Raw genomic sequence first — 17,278 nt, 5'->3', positions numbered from 1 at the left:
GCGCTGGTGCACGCCAAGATGACCGCGGGGTGGAGCGTCGTGCTGGATAACTTCTCGCCGTTCGTGATCGCGGGGCCGCTGACGTTCGTGTTCCACGAGCTCGTCTACTTCGGCGCGTGGGTCCCGTGGCTGGTGCTCGACCAGATCCCGTACTTCAACAAGTACAAGATCCAGCCCGAAAAGAAGGCGGACGGCGCCATGGTCGCGAAGTGCCTCAAGCGCCTTCTCCTCTCGCACGTGTTCATCCAGCTCCCCATGCAGCTGCTGTTCCATTGGGTGGCGCAGTTCCTCGGGTTCTCCATGGCCCTGCCCCTGCCCCCGGTCCGAGACCTCGCGTGGCAGCTCCCGGCTTTCTTCGTCATCGAGGATTTTTACTTTTACTGGATCCACCGCGCTCTGCACCACAAGAGCGTGTACAAGTACGTGCACAAGATCCACCACGAGCACACGCACCCCTTCGGGATCGCCGCGGAGTACGCTCACCCCGTCGAGACCTTCTTCCTGGGCATCGGAACCCTGCTGGGTCCCCTCTTTTTCGCTAAGCACATGGTGACGCTCTGGGCGTGGCTCTTCGTTCGACTGTGGGAGACGGTTGAGGATCACAGCGGCTACGACCTCCCGTGGAACCCCACCAACTTCATTCCCTTCTGGGGCGGCGCCGTGCACCACGATTTCCACCACAAGACCTTCCAGGGGCCGTACTCGTCCATCTTCACGTGGTGCGATTGGGCCTTTGGCACCGACAAGATGTTCAGGGCGCAGCAGAAGAAACTCAGGGACGGGAAAGAGGGCGCGTACCCTGCGCAGTTCCGCGGCGCCCCCAACTTTGAGGCGCTCGAGCGGGAGCGGGCGAAGGCGAAGGTGGCGTGACGCGAGCGAGCGACGCGCGCGCGCGTGAGTTGATTCGATTCTTTATCGCGTTTGTTTTATTGACCTTTGCTTGTAATGCCGACGCGAGAAGCCTCACGTCGACTGACGATCATCGCGATTGAACGTCTGAAAGAATGTACGCGCATTGAAAGAATAAATCGCGAGCGGGTTGTCCTCACTTCTTGAGCTCGTCGCCGTGGTACGGCTCCTCGCCCTCGCCGCCATCGGTCGCCTCGGCACCGTCGGCACCCTCCTCCGCCGTCGCCCCGTCGGCACCCTCCTCACCCTCAGCCGCGGGATCCTCGCCCTCGGCGGCGTCGCCCTCGGCGGCGGCGGGCGCCTCCGCATCCGTCTCTTCCTTCTCCGGCGCGGGTGGCGGCGGCGGCGGCTTGGGCGCGGGGGTCTTCTTCAGCCTGACCAGCTTAGCCTCCAGGGGCTTGGCCTCGACCGTGACCTCCGCCGCGGTGAAGGCTGCGGATTCCGTGTCCTTCTTCTTCTCCTGAAGCGCAACCTTCTCGTTGAGCCAAGACTCAAAGCCGTCGACGTCGTCGAGCATCTTCTTCTTGGCGTCGTCCTCGATCCACGGCTTGGTTTCGCCGAGCTTCTCGACCGTCTTGCGCGCGGTCGCGATGAAGTCCTTCGCCTTCTCCACCGCGGCGGGGCGTCGCGTGAGCTCCTTCGCTCGATGGATCCACTCGTCGCCGACGCTCTGCAGCTTATCCCTGCGATTGTTAAACTCAACAGCGGTGGCGTGCTCTCCGCCGTCGTAGATCCAATCCTCGGCGTCGGTGAGCTCGCCGGAGAACTTCTCCCGCATCGCCTCGTCGGTCACCTTGGCGATACCCTCGTCTTCGTAAACCTTCTCGCGGATGGAGTAGATGTACGCCTCGAGGTTTGACTTTGCGGCTTCCTGCGCGCGCTTAGCTTCATCCTTGGCGGCGAGATCCTTGAGGACGCCGATGCTCTTCTTCACAGCGTCCGGCGTCATGGCCGGAACCGCGCGGCCGGACTCGGTGACGGTCAGGGGGATGCGGAAGACGCGCCGGCGCTGGCGAAACTTGGGCTCCTCCGGCGCCGGGGGCGGGGCGGCGGAGGCGTCGGGTTGCTCCTCCTTGGGCTCCTCCTTCTCCTTCTCCTCGGCGTCGGCGTCGGCGGAGGCGTCGGGCTGGTCCCGCGCGGTGGCGTCGCCATCCTCGGGGAGGGGCGCGTCTGGAACCTCCTCGTTGTCCACCTCGGCGTCGTCCTCGAGAAGGCGGCGGCCCTTAGCATCGTCAGCCTTGTCGTCAGCCTTGTCGTCAGCCTTGGGGTCCGGCTCGGGATCCGCCTTCTTCTTACCCCCGCTGAACCAGCTGCGATTCTTCTTGGGCGCCTCCTTCTTGTCGCCCTTGCTGTCGGTCTTGGCCTTCTTGGGGGCGGGCGGCGGCGGGGGTTTCACCTCGACCATGTCGACAACCTCGACGACGTACTCCGCCTTTTCGAGGTAGAGGATGCCGCTGCTATCCACGGCGAAATGCGCCTTGATGTCGCCAACCTTGTCGTGCTTCTTCATCGCGTCCGGGACCCCGGCGATGGCAAATTCGGCAACCTTGGCGTCGACGATGCCCGGGGGCAGACGCGTTGGGTCCGCGTGGTGCACGGTGAACTTTGCATCCTCGGTGGCGTTGGCCACGGATACGACCCTTCGCACGGGAAACCTCTTGTGCAGGGGGAGCAGCGTCTTGCGGTCGTGCTCCGGTCCCTTGCCGAGGTCAACCTCCAGCGCGTACGGCGCCGCGTCCGCGGCTCCGAACTTGCGCATGCGGAAGGTGGTGGACATGTTCGCGGCGAAGAGGCCGGCGCCCATCGCGACGGCTTCGTCGGCGTCGAGGTGAAAGTCCAGAGCTCTGCCGTCGAGAGCCTCGGAGAGGGCCTTCTTGACGCCGGGAACGCGTGTGGCGCCGCCGATGGCCTCGACGACCTCGATGTCCTTCAGCGTGATGTCAAAGTCCGCGAGAGAGTCCACGATGGCCTTGAGGGGACCCGCGGCGCGGGTGAAGATCCCCTTCTCCTTCGCGAGAGCCTCGAAATCCTTCCGCGTAATCGTGGACCGAAAGTCGACATCCTCGTGCATGCCCTCGACGGACAGCGGCGCCTCCTTGTTGGCGCTGAGGATCTCCTTGGTCTTGCGAACCTGCTTGCGGAGCTTGGCGATCGCCTTGGGAGAGTCAAACGCCGACACCGAGGGCTTATGCTTGGCGTCAAACTCGGCGAGAAAGTGGTCCACCAGGAGCATGTCCATGTCCTCGCCACCCACGGATTCGTCCCACTTGACAGCCTTGATCTCGAACTGGCCGTGCTGCTTCTTCTTACCGGCGTCCTTGCCCTCGAACGTGGAGTAGCGCACGAGGGCGGCGCCCGCGGAGGTGGCCCCGAGGTCGTAGATGATGGTCCACGTGCCCTTCTGGTTGAAATCCTTGTCGATGCCCCACTGGAGCGCGGCACACGAAAGGTCGGACACCTCGGCGAGGATGTTCAACCCCGCCACGTCGGCGGCGTCGTAGAGGGAGTACCTGTGGGTCTGGCCGAAGTACGGGGGGATGGCGACGACGGCATCCTGGGGGGAAATCGGGGGAAAAGCGGAGGGAATCGCGGCGTCAGGGTGGCGACTTTTCGGGCGAGAAAAATGTGGGAAATTTGTGGATGGAACGGCGTGTCGGGGGAAAAGAGGGCACGGCCGCGGCCTCCGTCGGTTCGGGACGACACGCGTCTCGATCGGCCGTCCGGGGCGTCGGTCTCACCTTGATCTGGCCCTTGCCCATGCCCTCGCCGATCTTCATGGCGTACTGCAAGATCATGGCGACGAGCTCCTCGACGGCGTACTCGTCGCCCGTCTCGGAGACGACGCGCGCGGTGCCGCGATCGGCGTCTCTGACGACCTTGTAAGGGAGCTTGTACTTGGCCAGGTATTCCGCGAACGATTCCACGGACGCGTCCTTGCCCAGGAGGTCCCTGAGGCGGGTGAAGACGCGCTCGGGGTACCTCGCGTTATAGTTCATGGCCTCCTCGGCGAGCCATCGATCGCCGCCGGTGAAGGCCACCGCGGCGGTGGACTTGCGCTTCGAGATCTCGTTGATGACGATCGATATGGGCGTCCGGCCGGGCGCGACGATGGACACCTTGACGTACTCGGAGCCGTAGTCGATGCCGAGCACCGCCGCGCGCGCCGCGGTGGCGCAGCACAGGAGCAGCGCCACGGCCGCGAGCAGGAAACGACCGAGAGACGACCTCATGGTGCGTCGGGACGGGCGCTGTCAGCCTCTGAGCCCGGCGGGCGGCCGAGGGAAAAAAAGCGACCAGACCGCCAACGGGCCGAGCTCGTGACGTTTCTCGGCCAATCAGGAGCGCCGACGCACCCAAGTCGTGGCTTTTTCACTCGCCGAACGCGCTTCTCGGCCCGTCATCTCACCATCAGCTCGCGCCCACTCCTCGACGCGTCGCGCATGTCGTCGGACGGCGAGCGCGGCGACGCGCCCTTGCGATGGCGCGCGATCCGGCGCGCGCTCTCCTCGCTCACGAGCGGGGGTTCGTCCCTGGAAGGGTCAGGCGGCTCCCTTCCAGGTGGTGACGCGACCCTGGAGGGCGGGGGCGGGTGGGAAAGATCGCGCGCTCGCTCCCGCTCGCGCTCGCGACCCACCCTCGACGCCGTTCGGACGACGACGACGACGACGACGACGACGACGAACGGCGGCGGCGGCGGACACCCACAGCTGTTCCCCCGCAACCGCACGGTCGAGGCTGGCGTCTGCTTCGTGCCCGGCGAGGACGGCCGAAGGCACGCCACCACGTTCATGCTCCAGAGGCTCGGCAGCGGCGATATCGGCGACGCCTTCGGGCGCACATCGACCCACGGACACGATCCGAACGCGCACGACGCGACGTTCATCGACGACCACGGGCCGATCGGTCCGTGGAACGACCGCGGTAACTGCTACTACGAGGCTGCTCGTAAAAAGTTTGCGCTCCCGGGCCTCGTCGCCACCGGAAGACACGCGGGTAAATCCATGGTGAGGATGCGAGGGCGCTCGCTGTTGGGCCTGATAACCTTCGACGGATTCACGACGTTGGTTGAGATGCCGTGGAGGTACCTCGTCGTCTTCGTCGCGTCGCTTTACATCGCGTCCTTTCTCGCCTACGCCGGCGTATGGTTTGGAATCTCGCGTCACCTCCCCGGCTGCCTGTCAGGGTTTGAAGACGGGTTCAACGCGGCGGTGATCTTCAGCGTCGCGACGCAGACCACGATCGGGTACGGCACCCGGTCCATCGTCGGGAGCTGCCGCACGGGCACCTTCGTCCTCCTCTGCCAGAGCCTCACGGCCGTGTTCGTGAGCGCGTTGAGCATCGGTTTAATCTTCCAGAGAATCGCCGATCCGAAGCACCGCACTCGTTCGGTGTTCATAAGCGACGCGGCGTGCATATCGTGCAGGGACGGTGAGCTCACGTTCATGTTCAGGGTGGGCGACGCGCGCGATCGCAAGGTCATCAACCCAAACATACGCGCGTGCCTCTACACGTGGGACGGGCGTAGGACCAAAGAGGGCGAGCACCTGCCCGTGGTCGCCAAGCCAATGGAAATCGCGTACCAGGACGGGCACATGCTCTTACCGATAACCATAACCCACGTGATCGACGAGTCCTCGCCGCTGTACCGACACACGCACGACTCGCTCGTGGCGTGCGGCGCCGAGGTGGTCGTCTCGCTCGAGGGGCAGATAGAGACGACGGGGCTGAGCTTCAGCGCCCGGCAGAGCTACCTGCCCCAGGAGATCCTGTGGTCGCACCAGTTCGTCCGCATCATTCGGCGCGCGCGGCCGGGCGAGGCGAGACACGAGGTGAACCTACGACGCTTCCACGAGCTCATGCCGCAGAGGTTGCTGGAGAGCGACAGGTGCGTCGCGCGATGCGGAGTGCAGCGGGGGGGCCGAGCGTTGCTCACGGCGCAGCAGATGTCTGAGGCGACGCTCGAGGCGGCTCGAGGCGGCGGCCGCGGCTGCGTGCCGTTCCCGGCCGCCGGGACGAACACCCTCGTCGTCAGCGACGCCGCGACCCTGTCCCTCGTTCGCGTGGGAGGCGCGAGCAGCTTGACGTCGACGCCGCCGTCATCCGCCGCCTCCGATGTTGCCGCCGCCTCCGATACCGCCGCCGCCTCCGAGTCCCCCGATTCGAAAACCTCGGCGAAGACCTCGGACGCGAACGTCGCGCAGAGGCGGCTGGTCCTGTCCTTCAGGATCGGCGATTCGAGGTCCCCGTGGGGGTCGCACCTCGCGGGCGCGGAGGTTCGCCTGCACATGCACCGGTCGAACTCGAGCGGGGAAGTCGGCCACGTCGCCCGCGAGCTCTCGACGAGGTGTAAGGGCGAGACCGGAGTGGGAACGAAGGGGGGAACCAAGGTGAGCCTCTGGGCGCCCGTCGTGGTGGAGCACGAGATGGACGAGTCGAGCCCGCTGAGGTCCGCGCTCGTCGAGGGTTGGCCGGTCAACAGGTCCCCGGATGACTCCTCCGGATACATTCTTGACGGCTCCGGCGAAGATGTCGGCGGCGGCTGGGGCGGCGGCGAGGGAGAGGACGGGAGCCGCCCGCAACCGCGGATGACGCTCGCGCCCGACGTCGAGCTCGTCGCCGAGGTGCAGGCGGTTATGTGCTCGAACGGTACGCCGGTGGTGAGGCGGAGGTGCTACCGGGCGAGGGACCTGCGCGTGGGAAGGGAGTTCGTGCCCATTGTCTTCCCGTCGAGCAGGAGGGCGCTGTGGGCGGAACCACGCGTGGACTTTGACGAGTTTCACACCACCGCGCCGGTGCGCAACGACTGAAGACGACGGAAGGTGTGATTGTTTTACGAATCGTTCACACACGTTTCATTCAATTGATTCTTCGCGCCCGCGTCATGATATCTCACCGAACGCGGTGGCGCGAAGTTTCCGCTCGAAGGCTTTTTTCCAATCCAGGTCGGGCCGCTCGTCGACCATGCGCTGAATCCGGGAGAAAAACTCGGGGGCTCGCTCGGGGCCGGCGGCTTCGAGAATTCCCGTCGCCGCGGCAATCACCGCGTCGCAAACCCTGAGCCTCTCGCGCTCGTCGCCGCCGATGAAACCGTATCGGTCCTGCCGTTTGAGGTCCTTGAGCGCTTCCTTGAGCGCGAGACCGATCATTCTGTCCCTGAGCTGTCGCGGTAGGCGAGTCCCGCGCGCGTGGAAGAGCTTCGGCGGGAGCCTGAAGCCCGGATCTTCATCCGTTGACTCGGGGACGCCGCGAGATAACACGTCGTCGTCGACGAAGTAAACCTTAATCTCGTGCGGAACGTACACGTCGCGGGGAAAGTCGGTGAGGTACCGATCGTCTCCCGCGTCGTCGTTTCCGGGGCCATCACCGGCGATGATCGCGGCGATTTCATCTCCGACGTCGTCATCGTCGAGTGACGGCGCGCTCGGACCCGGCGCCGGTCGCTTCCGGATGTGAACCCAAAGCGCGAGGGCGTCCCGCGTATCTTCCGGCGACGCCGCGGAAGGGTCCACGTCAGCCGTCGACCGATCGCGCTCGTCGCTTCGGGTTATGGGAGCGAGGTTGTGTTCGTCCCAGAGCTGCGCTGGTTTGACCCAAAGGGAATCGACGAGCCCGCGGGACTGTTCAGCTTTCATCGCGGCGTGGTTCATGAAAACAGCGCAGCTGAATTTTAATCGCATCTCGCGCGACGACCGGCGCGGGAAGACGTTGAAACACAATTTGACGGAACACGAGGCTCTCGGGTCCGTCGCAACGAAGCGCCCAGACTTCATCGCACAGAAGTGCTCACGGTTTGTCCGGTCCCATGGTTGAACTGTTGCTGAAGATTTGGGGATGAGCGGTGCGATTGTCCGGGATGGAGCCTGGAAGACATTGTCAATACCGTCTTTGTCTCTCGAGGGTGATCTGATTCTAACCTGCACACCTTCGGGTAGACCCATGACAGCGGAATGCACAGCATCCCAGATTTCATTCGACACTCTTGCTCCATCTGGATCCCAGTGCGGATGTCTGGACGTGAACGATAAGACAAGCGTGGTGCCCTCCCAGGTATCGAGCTGGCCTTGCCGCATTTTCGGGATCTCTTTGATCTCCACGCGCTGACGCGCAAACGTCACGCCTTCGGAGACGTGTTCGTCGTCGGCACTGTCGTCGTGTTCTCCCACATCTCGATGCACGAGGCTGACGCCGGGAGGTAAGTGCTTATGGCTCCAGTCATAGTGTCGCAGGTTGCTCTCGTCCGTCGTGGCGGTGGCCAAGGTTACTTCCATATTCCACTCCTTCATATCGACGTTTTCGAACACGACGCGCCCTACGAAGTCGTAAACACTCTCGTGGTCGGGCAGGCCAACACGCGGCTCGCACGCATCCGCGGTTTCTTGGACGACCAACATGTGCGAATACTTACGTTCGGCCTCGGTGCCTTCCGGAGTCAAGTCATCGAAGTAGAGTTCGACGTCGACTTTGCTCCAGGCGTCGGAGTCGGGCGGGGCGGGTCGGGAACTTCGCGGGGGCCCGAAGGACGACGCCAGCATGGCGAACGCCGTGGTGAGCCGCGATACCAAAAGGCCAAAGTCTAAGCCCACGTCGGGTTCGAGCCTCTCTCGGGCCATGGCGACGCCCCGAGGGCCGCGCGCCCCGAAGCGTGAGGGCAGCCGCGAGCGCCACAACTTTTCAGTCCGTCTGTGAGGCTTCTGTTGCGTCTTATCCGAGAAAAAAGTGCAGACAGCTGTGGCACACCGACCGGCGAGGAGTCCCACGCACCCTAGCGCGCGCCCATCCCCCGGCGCGACGAGCGCACCCATGTCCACGATCGCGCGCGCGGTACTCGCGGCACCCGCGGGCAGGCTCGCGACGCGGGTCGGGACGAGGATGACCGGGTCGGCACGCGCGCCGATGACGACGACCCCGCGCGCCATCTTCGCCCGCTCCGCCCCGCTCGCGCACCCCGCGGCGACCGCGCCGACCGCATCCACCGGCGCGCGCCACCATCGCGCGCGCGCTCTCCAGCACTCCCTCGCGCCGCCGTCGCCGTCTCCTACGCGACCGTCCTCGGGCGTCGTCCGCCGCGCGTCGTCCATCGCCGCGAACGCGACGGCAACAAATCCGGCGTCGCGCCAGTTCCCATCCACGGACGTGCCGAGCGACGCCTTCTACGACGCGGTGGTGGTCGTCGCGGGGGGCATGACCGACTCCGGCGGCCTACCCCCCTGGGTCGTCTCGCGCCTGGACCACGCCGTGGACGAGTACCGACGCCACGTCACCGCGACGCCGCCCAAGAAGATGTACGTCGTGCTGTCGGGGTCGGCGACGCCGCACAAGCCTCCGCCGCTGCAAAAGGGCGGTTTCATGCTGCACGAGTCCACCGCGATGGCCGAGTACGTCGTGGCGGCGGGGGTCCCGCCGCAGGCGGTGCTGAAAGATACCGCGAGCATGGACACCATAGGCAACGCGTACTACTCCCTGACGCTGCACGCGGCGCCGAGGAACTGGCGGAGGGTGCAGGTGGTGACGAGCGAGTTTCACGCTGGTCGAACGAGGGCGGCGTTCGAGTGGGTGTGGGGGCTCTGGTCCCCGGGTTTGAACGGCGCCGACGACGACGCGGGGAGGCAACGACGGGGCGGTGACCCCTACGTGCACCTCGACTTTTGCACCACGGCGAACGACGGGTTGACCTCGGAGGTTGTGGACGCGAGGGCGGAGAGGGAGGCGAGGAGCGAGGCGGCGCTGAGGGACAACGCGACGAGGGTGACGACGCTGGCGGACTTTGGCGAGTGGCTGTACACCACGCACCTGTGCTACGCGGTGACGAGGCAACACGAGATCGGGGAATTCGCGGAGATGAAGACGGACCCGGCGCTCAAGTCGTACTGACCCGGGTGCGCGCGTGTGTGTTGTATGAGGTGGCGAGGGTTGAATATTTTTTGTTACACGTCGTTTGTGTCGAGGTTCACGCGCATCGTTTCGGTGACCCCCCGTGACGATCACCGCCTGCTGTTCATGAGCCTGTCGAGCACCACGTTGGTGTCCACCGTCTGCCCGCTGTCGCTGAGCTCCCGAATCACCCCCCGCACCTGGTCCCTGGTGAACCCCATGCTGGCGAAATCGTCGATGAACCGCTCGACGTTCACCTTGACGCTTTGGTTGACGAGCTGCGCGGGTCCCGCCAGCTGCGTCGGGCTCCGCATCGGCGGCGGGGGGTACCCCTGCGCGGCGGCGGGGGGGTATCCCCCGTATCCACCGGGCGGCGGCGGCGGCGCGGGCGGGTAGGCAGAAGGCGGCGGCGGCGGCGGTGGATGGTGGGGGTGGTAACCGTGGGGACCCGGCGGCGGCGGCCCGGCCGGCGGCGGTCGATGCCCGGGGGGTTGGCCCGGGTGGAGTTGATGCGGCGGCGGCGGGGACGCGTGGTGGGGCCCGGGCGGCGGGTGTCCCGGTTGGAGTGGTTGGGGCGGCGCGTACGGGGAGCTCGCGCCGGGGTCCGTCGCGGGTGGAGCCGACGCGGGGGGCGCGGACGCGTGCCACTGGTGCGCGACGGGGGCGACGGGCGCGGCGGGCTGCTCCGCCGGAGCCGGGGCGGCGGCGGGCGCCGCGACCGCGGGGGGCGGCGACGGCGCCGATGAGGGCACGGGGGATGCCGCGACGGGGGGGTCGGGTGCGACGGGCGCGGGCGTCGCGAGCGTCGTCGTCGTCGTCGTCGTCGCGGCGGCGGCGGCGGCGGCCTCCGCCATCCTCAGCGACTCGACGGCTGATTTGAGGTGCTCCGCCATCGTCTCGACGCCCGCCTCGTTCCTTTCCAGGCGCTCCTGCATCGCCTCCAGCTTGGACCCGACGCCCGCGAGCGCGGTCATGATCTCGCCGGCGAACTTGTTTAGGTTACTACCTGCGCGTACCGACGCGGGGAGAGGCGGGGTGAGTCCGGATTCTCCACTGGGCGACCATCGGATCTGACGCGGCACTTTCGCCAGCCAAAAGACGGTGAGCGGACGAGTCCCGAGGGGCGGCGACGCGCGTTTCAGGGTTCGGGGCGGACGCCGCGTCGATCGCGTCACGTACCGACAATCTCGTTGATCCGTTCGAGCAGCTCCTCGGTCTTCTTCTCCTCCTCCTCCTCAGCGACGTTGCCGCCCCCGCCCGATGCGAATTCCTCCAGCGTCTCCGCCTTTCCCTCGCCGCTCGCCCCGTTCGGCTTGGGCACCGCGGACTTGGGCTTGATGGGTTTGAGCATGTCGAACGGGTCCGGATCTCCCGCCATGGTCGTGGATCGACGGGTCGATTCCTCCTCTGGATACGCCGACGCGAAGGTGGACTCAGCCGCGCGCGCGCGCGACGCTTGTGCGTGACGGGGATGTCAACTCCAGGAAAAGGAACAGGACGAGCCTCGGCGGATCGATCCGCGGCGATCGGATGCGATCGTCTCCGTCACAGCTGGACTCTCGCATCCGAGTCAACTCTCACTCAAAACCAGCCTGCCGGCTCGTCCGTTTTTCTCGTCGAGGACAAATCCTTGAGTCACAGACGGCCGAAACTCGGAATTCGCCGGGGGAACCAGCAGGGGAACAATTTGCCGTTATTCTCCCCGTGACGGGAAAAGGCCACGAGACACGCGCCGAGCCATTCCCGCCAGCGCACGCGACCCCGCGCCGCTGAGCTCTGATACCGCCCAAGGTCGGTCGAGGAGAGGAACAGGTGCGCGTCGCGTCCCGACCCATCGCCGTCGTCGACGTTGAACCTCGCAGAAACGCGTCGAAAGCCATCGCTTTGGCTCACCAGATTCGCCCCCTCCCGACAATCTCGCAGGAAGCAAGCTCACCATGGGGGTCCTAGGCGAGCTGAACAACACGCCCGCGAGCAAGGGCAAGTCAAAGAGCAAGACGCCGCTCAAGTCTCCGGCGCCCGCGCCCGTTGGTCTGCTCACACCGAACAACGATAAGCGCGAGAAGGAGCGCAACAAGCTCGCGAGGCAGGCGTCCGAGGTGTCGCGCAGGTGCGTCCGAGACCCAGACGGAATCCCTCGACACCGCGTCAGATGCGACGCGCTCGCCGTCGCAATGCAACCCCGGTATCGAAGGTCCACATCGACCGTGTCTCGCGCTAACCATGCATTCGATCCCTTTAATCCGAAACGCAGGACGTTCACCGACGCGCTCGACGATGCCGACGACTCCACCAAGGGGTCGACCAAGGAGCCGCTGTCCAGGATGACCTCCATCAACTCGACGCAGACCAAGAAGCCCGCGCTGAGCGCCGAGGGCGTCCTCAACCTGTACAGCAACTGCATCAAGCTGGCGAGTGAGAACAAGATCAACGCCAAGAACACCTGGTCCCTCGCGCTCATCGACCACATCAGCGAGATTGTCCGCGACAGCAAGGATGAGGACGGCCAGACCAACTTTCAGAAATCGTCGTGCACCCTCGACGCCGGCGTCAAGATCTACGCCTCTCGCGTCGACTCGTTCCATAACGAGACGTTCAAGATGCTCGGCGGCATGAACAAGGTGACCCAGAACGAGGAAGACGAGGACGCCGAGTCCGCGGGCGCCAAGGGCGACGGCCAAGGCCTCGACGGCGAGGAGGGCGCCCCCAAGAAGCGCGCGCACCGACCGGTCCAGACGCTGGAGGCCCCCGAGGCTCACACCCTCAAGGCTCTCGACGACGCCGTCGCCGTCGATCCACTCTTCCAGAAGACCTCCGCGCTCTTCGACGAGGGCGGCGCCTCGGGCCTCCTCCTCAACAACCTCTCCGTCCACCGCGGTTGCAACATCTGCTTCGACTCGGAGGAGGTGCCCGAGTACGGTGACGCAGCCGTCGACGATGACGAGCCGCCCATCGACGGCGTCGTCGTGGACCTCTCCTCCATCGCCGCCACCATCGAGCAGGCGCAGAGGTCCGCCGCCTCCGCCGTTCGCATCACCCCCGCCGTCGGCGTCATCGAGGACCTGCTCCACGGCCTCACCGGCGGCGACGTCGCGTCAACCGCCGCCGCCGCGAAAGCCGCCGCGGAGGGGACCAGCGGGGTTTCCCTCTTCGATTTCGCGTCCGGCGACGGCGTGCAGTTCGCGGAGTACGACGACGCGGACGACGACGACGACACAGCTGGCATGCCCGGGTACGACGACGACGCGGGCGGCGGGTTTGGCGCGGGGTTTGATGACGACGGCGTCAACTTTGCCGACGAGTTTAACCCTCACGCGGGTTACGGTAAAGCCGACCGGGCCGGCGTCAACGGCGAGGAGCTGGACATGGAGGGCGACGCCGGGCTCGAGTGGGTCGTCAACTCCGGCATGGGCGGCAAGATGGCGTGGGCGGGTCCCAGCCACTGGCGTTTCAAGGCTCCCCCCAAGGGGGTCAACGGGAGCAGCGGCGGCGAGGGCGAGGGCGAGGATGGCGAGCAGAAGCCCAAGAAGCGCGAGAAGGGCGAGCTGACGTACGACTTCGAGAATCCCGGCGAGATTGACGAGGCGCGCTTCACCCTCGCCGCGACGATCGAAGAGCTCCAGCTGGTATCCGCGCCCGTCGCGGTTGATACCCTGCTGCCCCCGGACCTCGGTTACGACGCGTCTCAGCTGGTCAAGCTCTCGCTTCGGCCCAACGCGGGGGTCTCCGGGGTTGGCACCAACTTCGGCGGCGGCGACGACGTTGGGGACGGGCCGGGCTACGACGACGACGCGGGTTTCGGAGGAGGGTTTGACGGCGACGACGGCTACGGCTTTGACGCGGATGGCGAGGGAGGCTTTGACGACCCGGCTGAGGCGCCCACCGCCGTGGAGGGCCTGGTCGCGGCACCCCGCCGGTGCGAGAAGATCCAGGTGAACTACGCGCGTCAGACGAAGGAGGTTAACGTCAAGGAGCTCAAGAGCACGCTCTGGGAGAACATCAACGACGACGGCATCTGCCCCGCGGATGAAGCCACGGGTGCGCACTCGTTCAACCAGCTGCTCCGCAGGTTCCCCGAGGATAACCTCGCGGGGGCCACCGAGGACATCAGCGTGCACATGGCGTTCATCTGCATGCTGCACCTGGCCAACGAGAACGGGCTGAAGATCACCGACAGGCCGGGGCTGGACGACTTGGACATCTCCAACCTGCCCGGCGCCATCGCGGCTCACTGAACAGGGAATCGGGTTGGAGGAGGTGGGGCGGGATATCAACATTGAAACCTGTCATGTAAATGTGATGATCGACATTAAAGCACTCTCGAAGCTTAAAAAATTCGTCCGATAAATCCTTCTTTTACTTGCCGCCCGCCTTGGCCTTGGCCGCCTCCTCGTCATCCTTCCAGACGCCGCTGGCGTGGTTCATGAGCGCCTTGGTGATGTCATCCTTGGAGCACCCCGCCTCGTTGAACTTGGCCACCGCCGCGTCCGTGTCCACCTGCCACTTCTCATCGCCGCGGTGATGCCTCACCTGCGACCTCTCGAAGAGCACGTTGCCCCACAGCACCTGGATCTGCGCCTTCAGCCCGAGGTTACCCGGCTGCTCCGCGGCCGCTTCGCCCTCGCCAGACGTGGATGCCTCATCCTCCTTGGGGCACATCGCGAGCGACTCCTGGAACTTCACCTCCGCGAGGTCGAACATCACGTCAGCCTCCTTCGCGGCGGCGGCGTCGCCAGCCTTGGCGGCGAAGTGGTAAACCTTCGCGCGCTCGAAGCACTGCTGGCCCCACGCGATGGTGGCCTCGTAAAAGTCAGACTTTATCGCGAGCGACTGCTTGTACCTCTCCACAGCCTTCTCGTATTCGTCGTCGATTCGCTTGATGTGGTCCTTGGCGGCGGCGGCCATCTGCTCGTCGGACGGGGTGGGCTGGCCCTCCTCAGGCGCGGGGGCGGCGCAGTCCACAACCTTGCGGGAGGCGCAGACGTGCACGTTGCCCCAGTTGAAGATGGCAGCCGCGGCGGCCTCCTGGAACTTATCCGCGGCGGCGCCGAGGAGCTCCTTAGCCTTATCGGTGCCCACGGCCACCTCGAGCGCCTCGCAGCACTTCTCCAGGCCGATCTGGCGGAGATCGAGCGGGCCCTCCTTGGCGCCGTCCTCGCCGAGGTGCTTGCGGAAGAGACCCGCGAAGGTGAGGAGCCACTCGTCAATCTCGATGACGTCCTCGGCGCCCTCATCCTCCGCGTTGGGCGGGTGGTCCCTGCTGCCGACGTGGTCCGGGATGATCTGGTCCGGGGTCTCCGACGGGGCTTTCGCACACGGCACCACCTCCACCTCCACGGGGGCGAGACCGGCGTCGCGGGGGCGCTGAACCCCCGTCGCCGCCGCTCGCTGCTCCGCGTGGTGCATGGCGGCGGAGAGGGCACCGCGAAGATCGGTGCGGGAGGTGACGGTGACGAGATCGCCCTCCGCGTCCTTGTACTTGAGCGCGAAGGGCTGTTCCTTGAGGTCGTCGGGGAAGAGGTTCCTGACCTGGTCAACGATGTCCTTGTAGCGGACGGAGATGGGCAGGACGACGTTCTTGGTCTCCGCGGCTTCGCCTCTGACGAGAGTCGCCTTGATGGTCAGCGTGGGCAGCTGGCCCTGGCCCTGGCCGGACGCGGCGGCTGCGGCCGCCTGCTGCTGTGCCGGGGTGAGGCGCTGGGTCCCGCGCTTGCCCGGCGCGCGCAAGCCGCCGCCGCCAAGGCCCGAGACGGATCGAGAAGCCTTGCGGTTGTCCCTCGCCGCTCGCGTCGCCTGGAGCTTCTTGCGGACGTCGTCGCTGTTCGGGTCAGCCTTGGCGGCAGCCTCGAGGTCGGAGACGGCGCGATCGTACTGCTGCAGCTGCTCGAACGCGCGAGCGCGGCGGAGCAGGGCGGGCTTGAAGTCCGGAGCCTCGTTGAGCGCGTGGGAGCACTCGTTGATGGCGTGGCGGTACATGTTCTGCATGAGGTAGCAGGCGGCGCGGTTGGAGAAGAGCGCCGCCTTCTCCTCGGTGCCGGAGAGGGACATCTCGATAGCCTTGCCGTAGGAGGCGAGCGCCTCCCTCATGTTGCGCTTGCCGAAGTGCGCATCGCCCTCGCGCTTGTACTTGGCAGCCTTGGACTGGAACGAGTTGATCTCGTTGTGCGCGGCGTCTCCCTTGTGCACCATCGTTCACAGCTGTCGCGTATACTGGTCGAGCCGGAGATTGGACTGGACACCTGGAAGGACGTTAGGGCGAGCGGGGGCGAGGGGGTCAGCGACGGTGGACGGGCGGCTCGAAGGATAAACCGGGAGGGGGAAATTTTCCTCGCCACCCAAAACCCTGGACTCCTAGGTCTACGTCCTGGTCACACGCTTTCCGAGGGCCGTGCCGTGTCGGGGTTGGGAGCCGGTGGGCGCGGCGCGCGAGTCGAAACGCGAACGGACTCGCGCGGGGACGGGTCCGGTGATCGTCGACGACGGACCCGGAGATCGCGCGCCATTCGGATCCGAACGCCGTCCGTCGCGACGTCGCGCCCGGCGCCTCAGACCCCGCCCCGCCGCTAAAGCGCCGAACGCGGAGAAAAGCGATATCCGAATCGCATGCCCGGGGGGACCCGCTCGCCATGGACGGCGACCGCGGACGACGCGAAATAGAGGCGGGCGTCGCACCTTCCAGTCGATTTGAGTGAGAGTTTGGCCTACGGGTGACCTTCGCGAGTCTCCACCGGGCACACACGCGCCTTGCTATGGGACACGTCCTCGCCGATTCGCGAAACAAACACGCGAAAGCCAACGAACGTGAGCTCCGGAACGCCGTTTGGCAACCGACCTCTATGGAATACAGTTAGAAAAAAGCCCGAATTTGCCCAAAGCGCCCGGCCGGACACCCAATCCAAAAAGGTGCCTCCAAAACGGATGCTCCTCACCGTCGCGGGCGGTTGACGATGAGCTGGGCGGCGCGGCTGGCGCGGGGACTGGCCCCGGCGAGGGTCCATCGATCGAGCGCGCTCGCGAATCACCGCGACGCTCGAGGCTCATCGCGCTTCAGGTGCGCGTCGAGCGATGCGGCCGGACCAAACGTGGACGGGGCGCACGTCAAGCGGTACGAAGTCACCGCGTCTGGCGCCGGGGGCGCGACCGCCGCGACGGTCCGGGGGCACACGATACGCACCGACCTCCCGAGGAAGATGGGGGGCGCGGACGAGCACCCGCAGCCGGTGGAGCTCCTCGTCGCCGCGCTCATCGGGTGCGAGCAGGCGACCGCGGCGTTCGTGGCGAGGCACATGACGCCGAGGTTGGCGCTCGCGGGGCTGACGTTCGAGTACGTCGCGAGAAGGGACGAGAGGGGCGCCACGAGTTTGCCCCTTCACGCGCCACCCCCGGTGCCCGCGCGTTTGACGGGCGTCACCGGCGTCGCCACCGTCCACCTCGTCCGCGGGGCCGGGCCGGAGACGGCGGAGAGGGTGGACGAGCTGAGGCGACTGACGGAGGAGAG

At 66.2% G+C, this 17,278-nt stretch overlaps 8 protein-coding genes across 8 annotated transcripts; 4 read left to right on the top strand and 4 right to left on the bottom strand.

The window, feature by feature from the left end:
• Positions 1-18: 18 nt before the first annotated feature.
• On the top strand, positions 19-870 carry MICPUN_97969 (predicted protein; the record flags this gene model as incomplete). The annotated part of the gene is made up of 1 exon (XM_002508716.1): positions 19-870. One exon carries the CDS (start codon positions 19-21, stop codon positions 868-870), a length of 852 nt encoding a protein of 283 aa, XP_002508762.1.
• A 40-nt stretch (positions 871-910) lies between these two features.
• Positions 911-4,139, bottom strand: MICPUN_95269 (heat shock protein 70; the record flags this gene model as incomplete). The annotated part of the gene is made up of 3 exons (XM_002508443.1): positions 911-2,086; positions 2,306-3,463; positions 3,648-4,139. The coding sequence occupies 3 exons, from the start codon at positions 4,137-4,139 to the stop codon at positions 1,046-1,048; spliced, it is 2,691 nt and encodes an 896-aa protein (XP_002508489.1). The 3' UTR covers positions 911-1,045.
• A 780-nt stretch (positions 4,140-4,919) lies between these two features.
• Positions 4,920-5,705, top strand: MICPUN_85600 (inward rectifier K+ channel family transporter; the record flags this gene model as incomplete). The annotated part of the gene is made up of 1 exon (XM_002508715.1): positions 4,920-5,705. A coding segment is annotated over one exon (786 nt), but the record flags the coding sequence as incomplete, so codon positions are not given.
• Positions 5,706-6,788: 1,083 nt separating this feature from the next.
• MICPUN_61925 (predicted protein) lies at positions 6,789-8,519 on the bottom strand (the record flags this gene model as incomplete). Its single annotated transcript, XM_002508442.1, has 1 exon — positions 6,789-8,519. One exon carries the CDS (start codon positions 8,517-8,519, stop codon positions 6,789-6,791), a length of 1,731 nt encoding a protein of 576 aa, XP_002508488.1.
• Positions 8,520-8,802: 283 nt separating this feature from the next.
• Positions 8,803-9,780, top strand: MICPUN_102696 (predicted protein; the record flags this gene model as incomplete). The annotated part of the gene is made up of 1 exon (XM_002508714.1): positions 8,803-9,780. One exon carries the CDS (start codon positions 8,803-8,805, stop codon positions 9,778-9,780), a length of 978 nt encoding a protein of 325 aa, XP_002508760.1.
• Positions 9,781-9,806: 26 nt separating this feature from the next.
• On the bottom strand, positions 9,807-11,235 carry MICPUN_61923 (predicted protein). Its single transcript, XM_002508441.1, has 2 exons — positions 10,960-11,235; positions 9,807-10,786 (listed from the first exon to the last, which is right to left on the bottom strand). Exons 1-2 carry the CDS (start codon positions 11,156-11,158, stop codon positions 9,891-9,893), a joined length of 1,095 nt encoding a protein of 364 aa, XP_002508487.1. The 5' UTR covers positions 11,159-11,235; the 3' UTR covers positions 9,807-9,890.
• Positions 11,236-11,717: 482 nt separating this feature from the next.
• On the top strand, positions 11,718-14,015 carry MICPUN_61922 (condensin complex component, barren domain-containing non-smc subunit; the record flags this gene model as incomplete). The annotated part of the gene is made up of 1 exon (XM_002508713.1): positions 11,718-14,015. The coding sequence occupies one exon, from the start codon at positions 11,718-11,720 to the stop codon at positions 14,013-14,015; it is 2,298 nt and encodes a 765-aa protein (XP_002508759.1).
• A 121-nt stretch (positions 14,016-14,136) lies between these two features.
• Positions 14,137-15,969, bottom strand: MICPUN_61921 (predicted protein; the record flags this gene model as incomplete). The annotated part of the gene is made up of 1 exon (XM_002508440.1): positions 14,137-15,969. One exon carries the CDS (start codon positions 15,967-15,969, stop codon positions 14,137-14,139), a length of 1,833 nt encoding a protein of 610 aa, XP_002508486.1.
• Positions 15,970-17,278: the final 1,309 nt, after the last annotated feature.

This window comes from Micromonas commoda, chromosome 10 (assembly GCF_000090985.2).
Source record: "Micromonas commoda chromosome 10, complete sequence".
In the NCBI taxonomy this organism is placed as follows: domain Eukaryota; kingdom Viridiplantae; phylum Chlorophyta; class Mamiellophyceae; order Mamiellales; family Mamiellaceae; genus Micromonas; species Micromonas commoda.
This window is presented reverse-complemented; position numbering and strand designations above follow the sequence as displayed.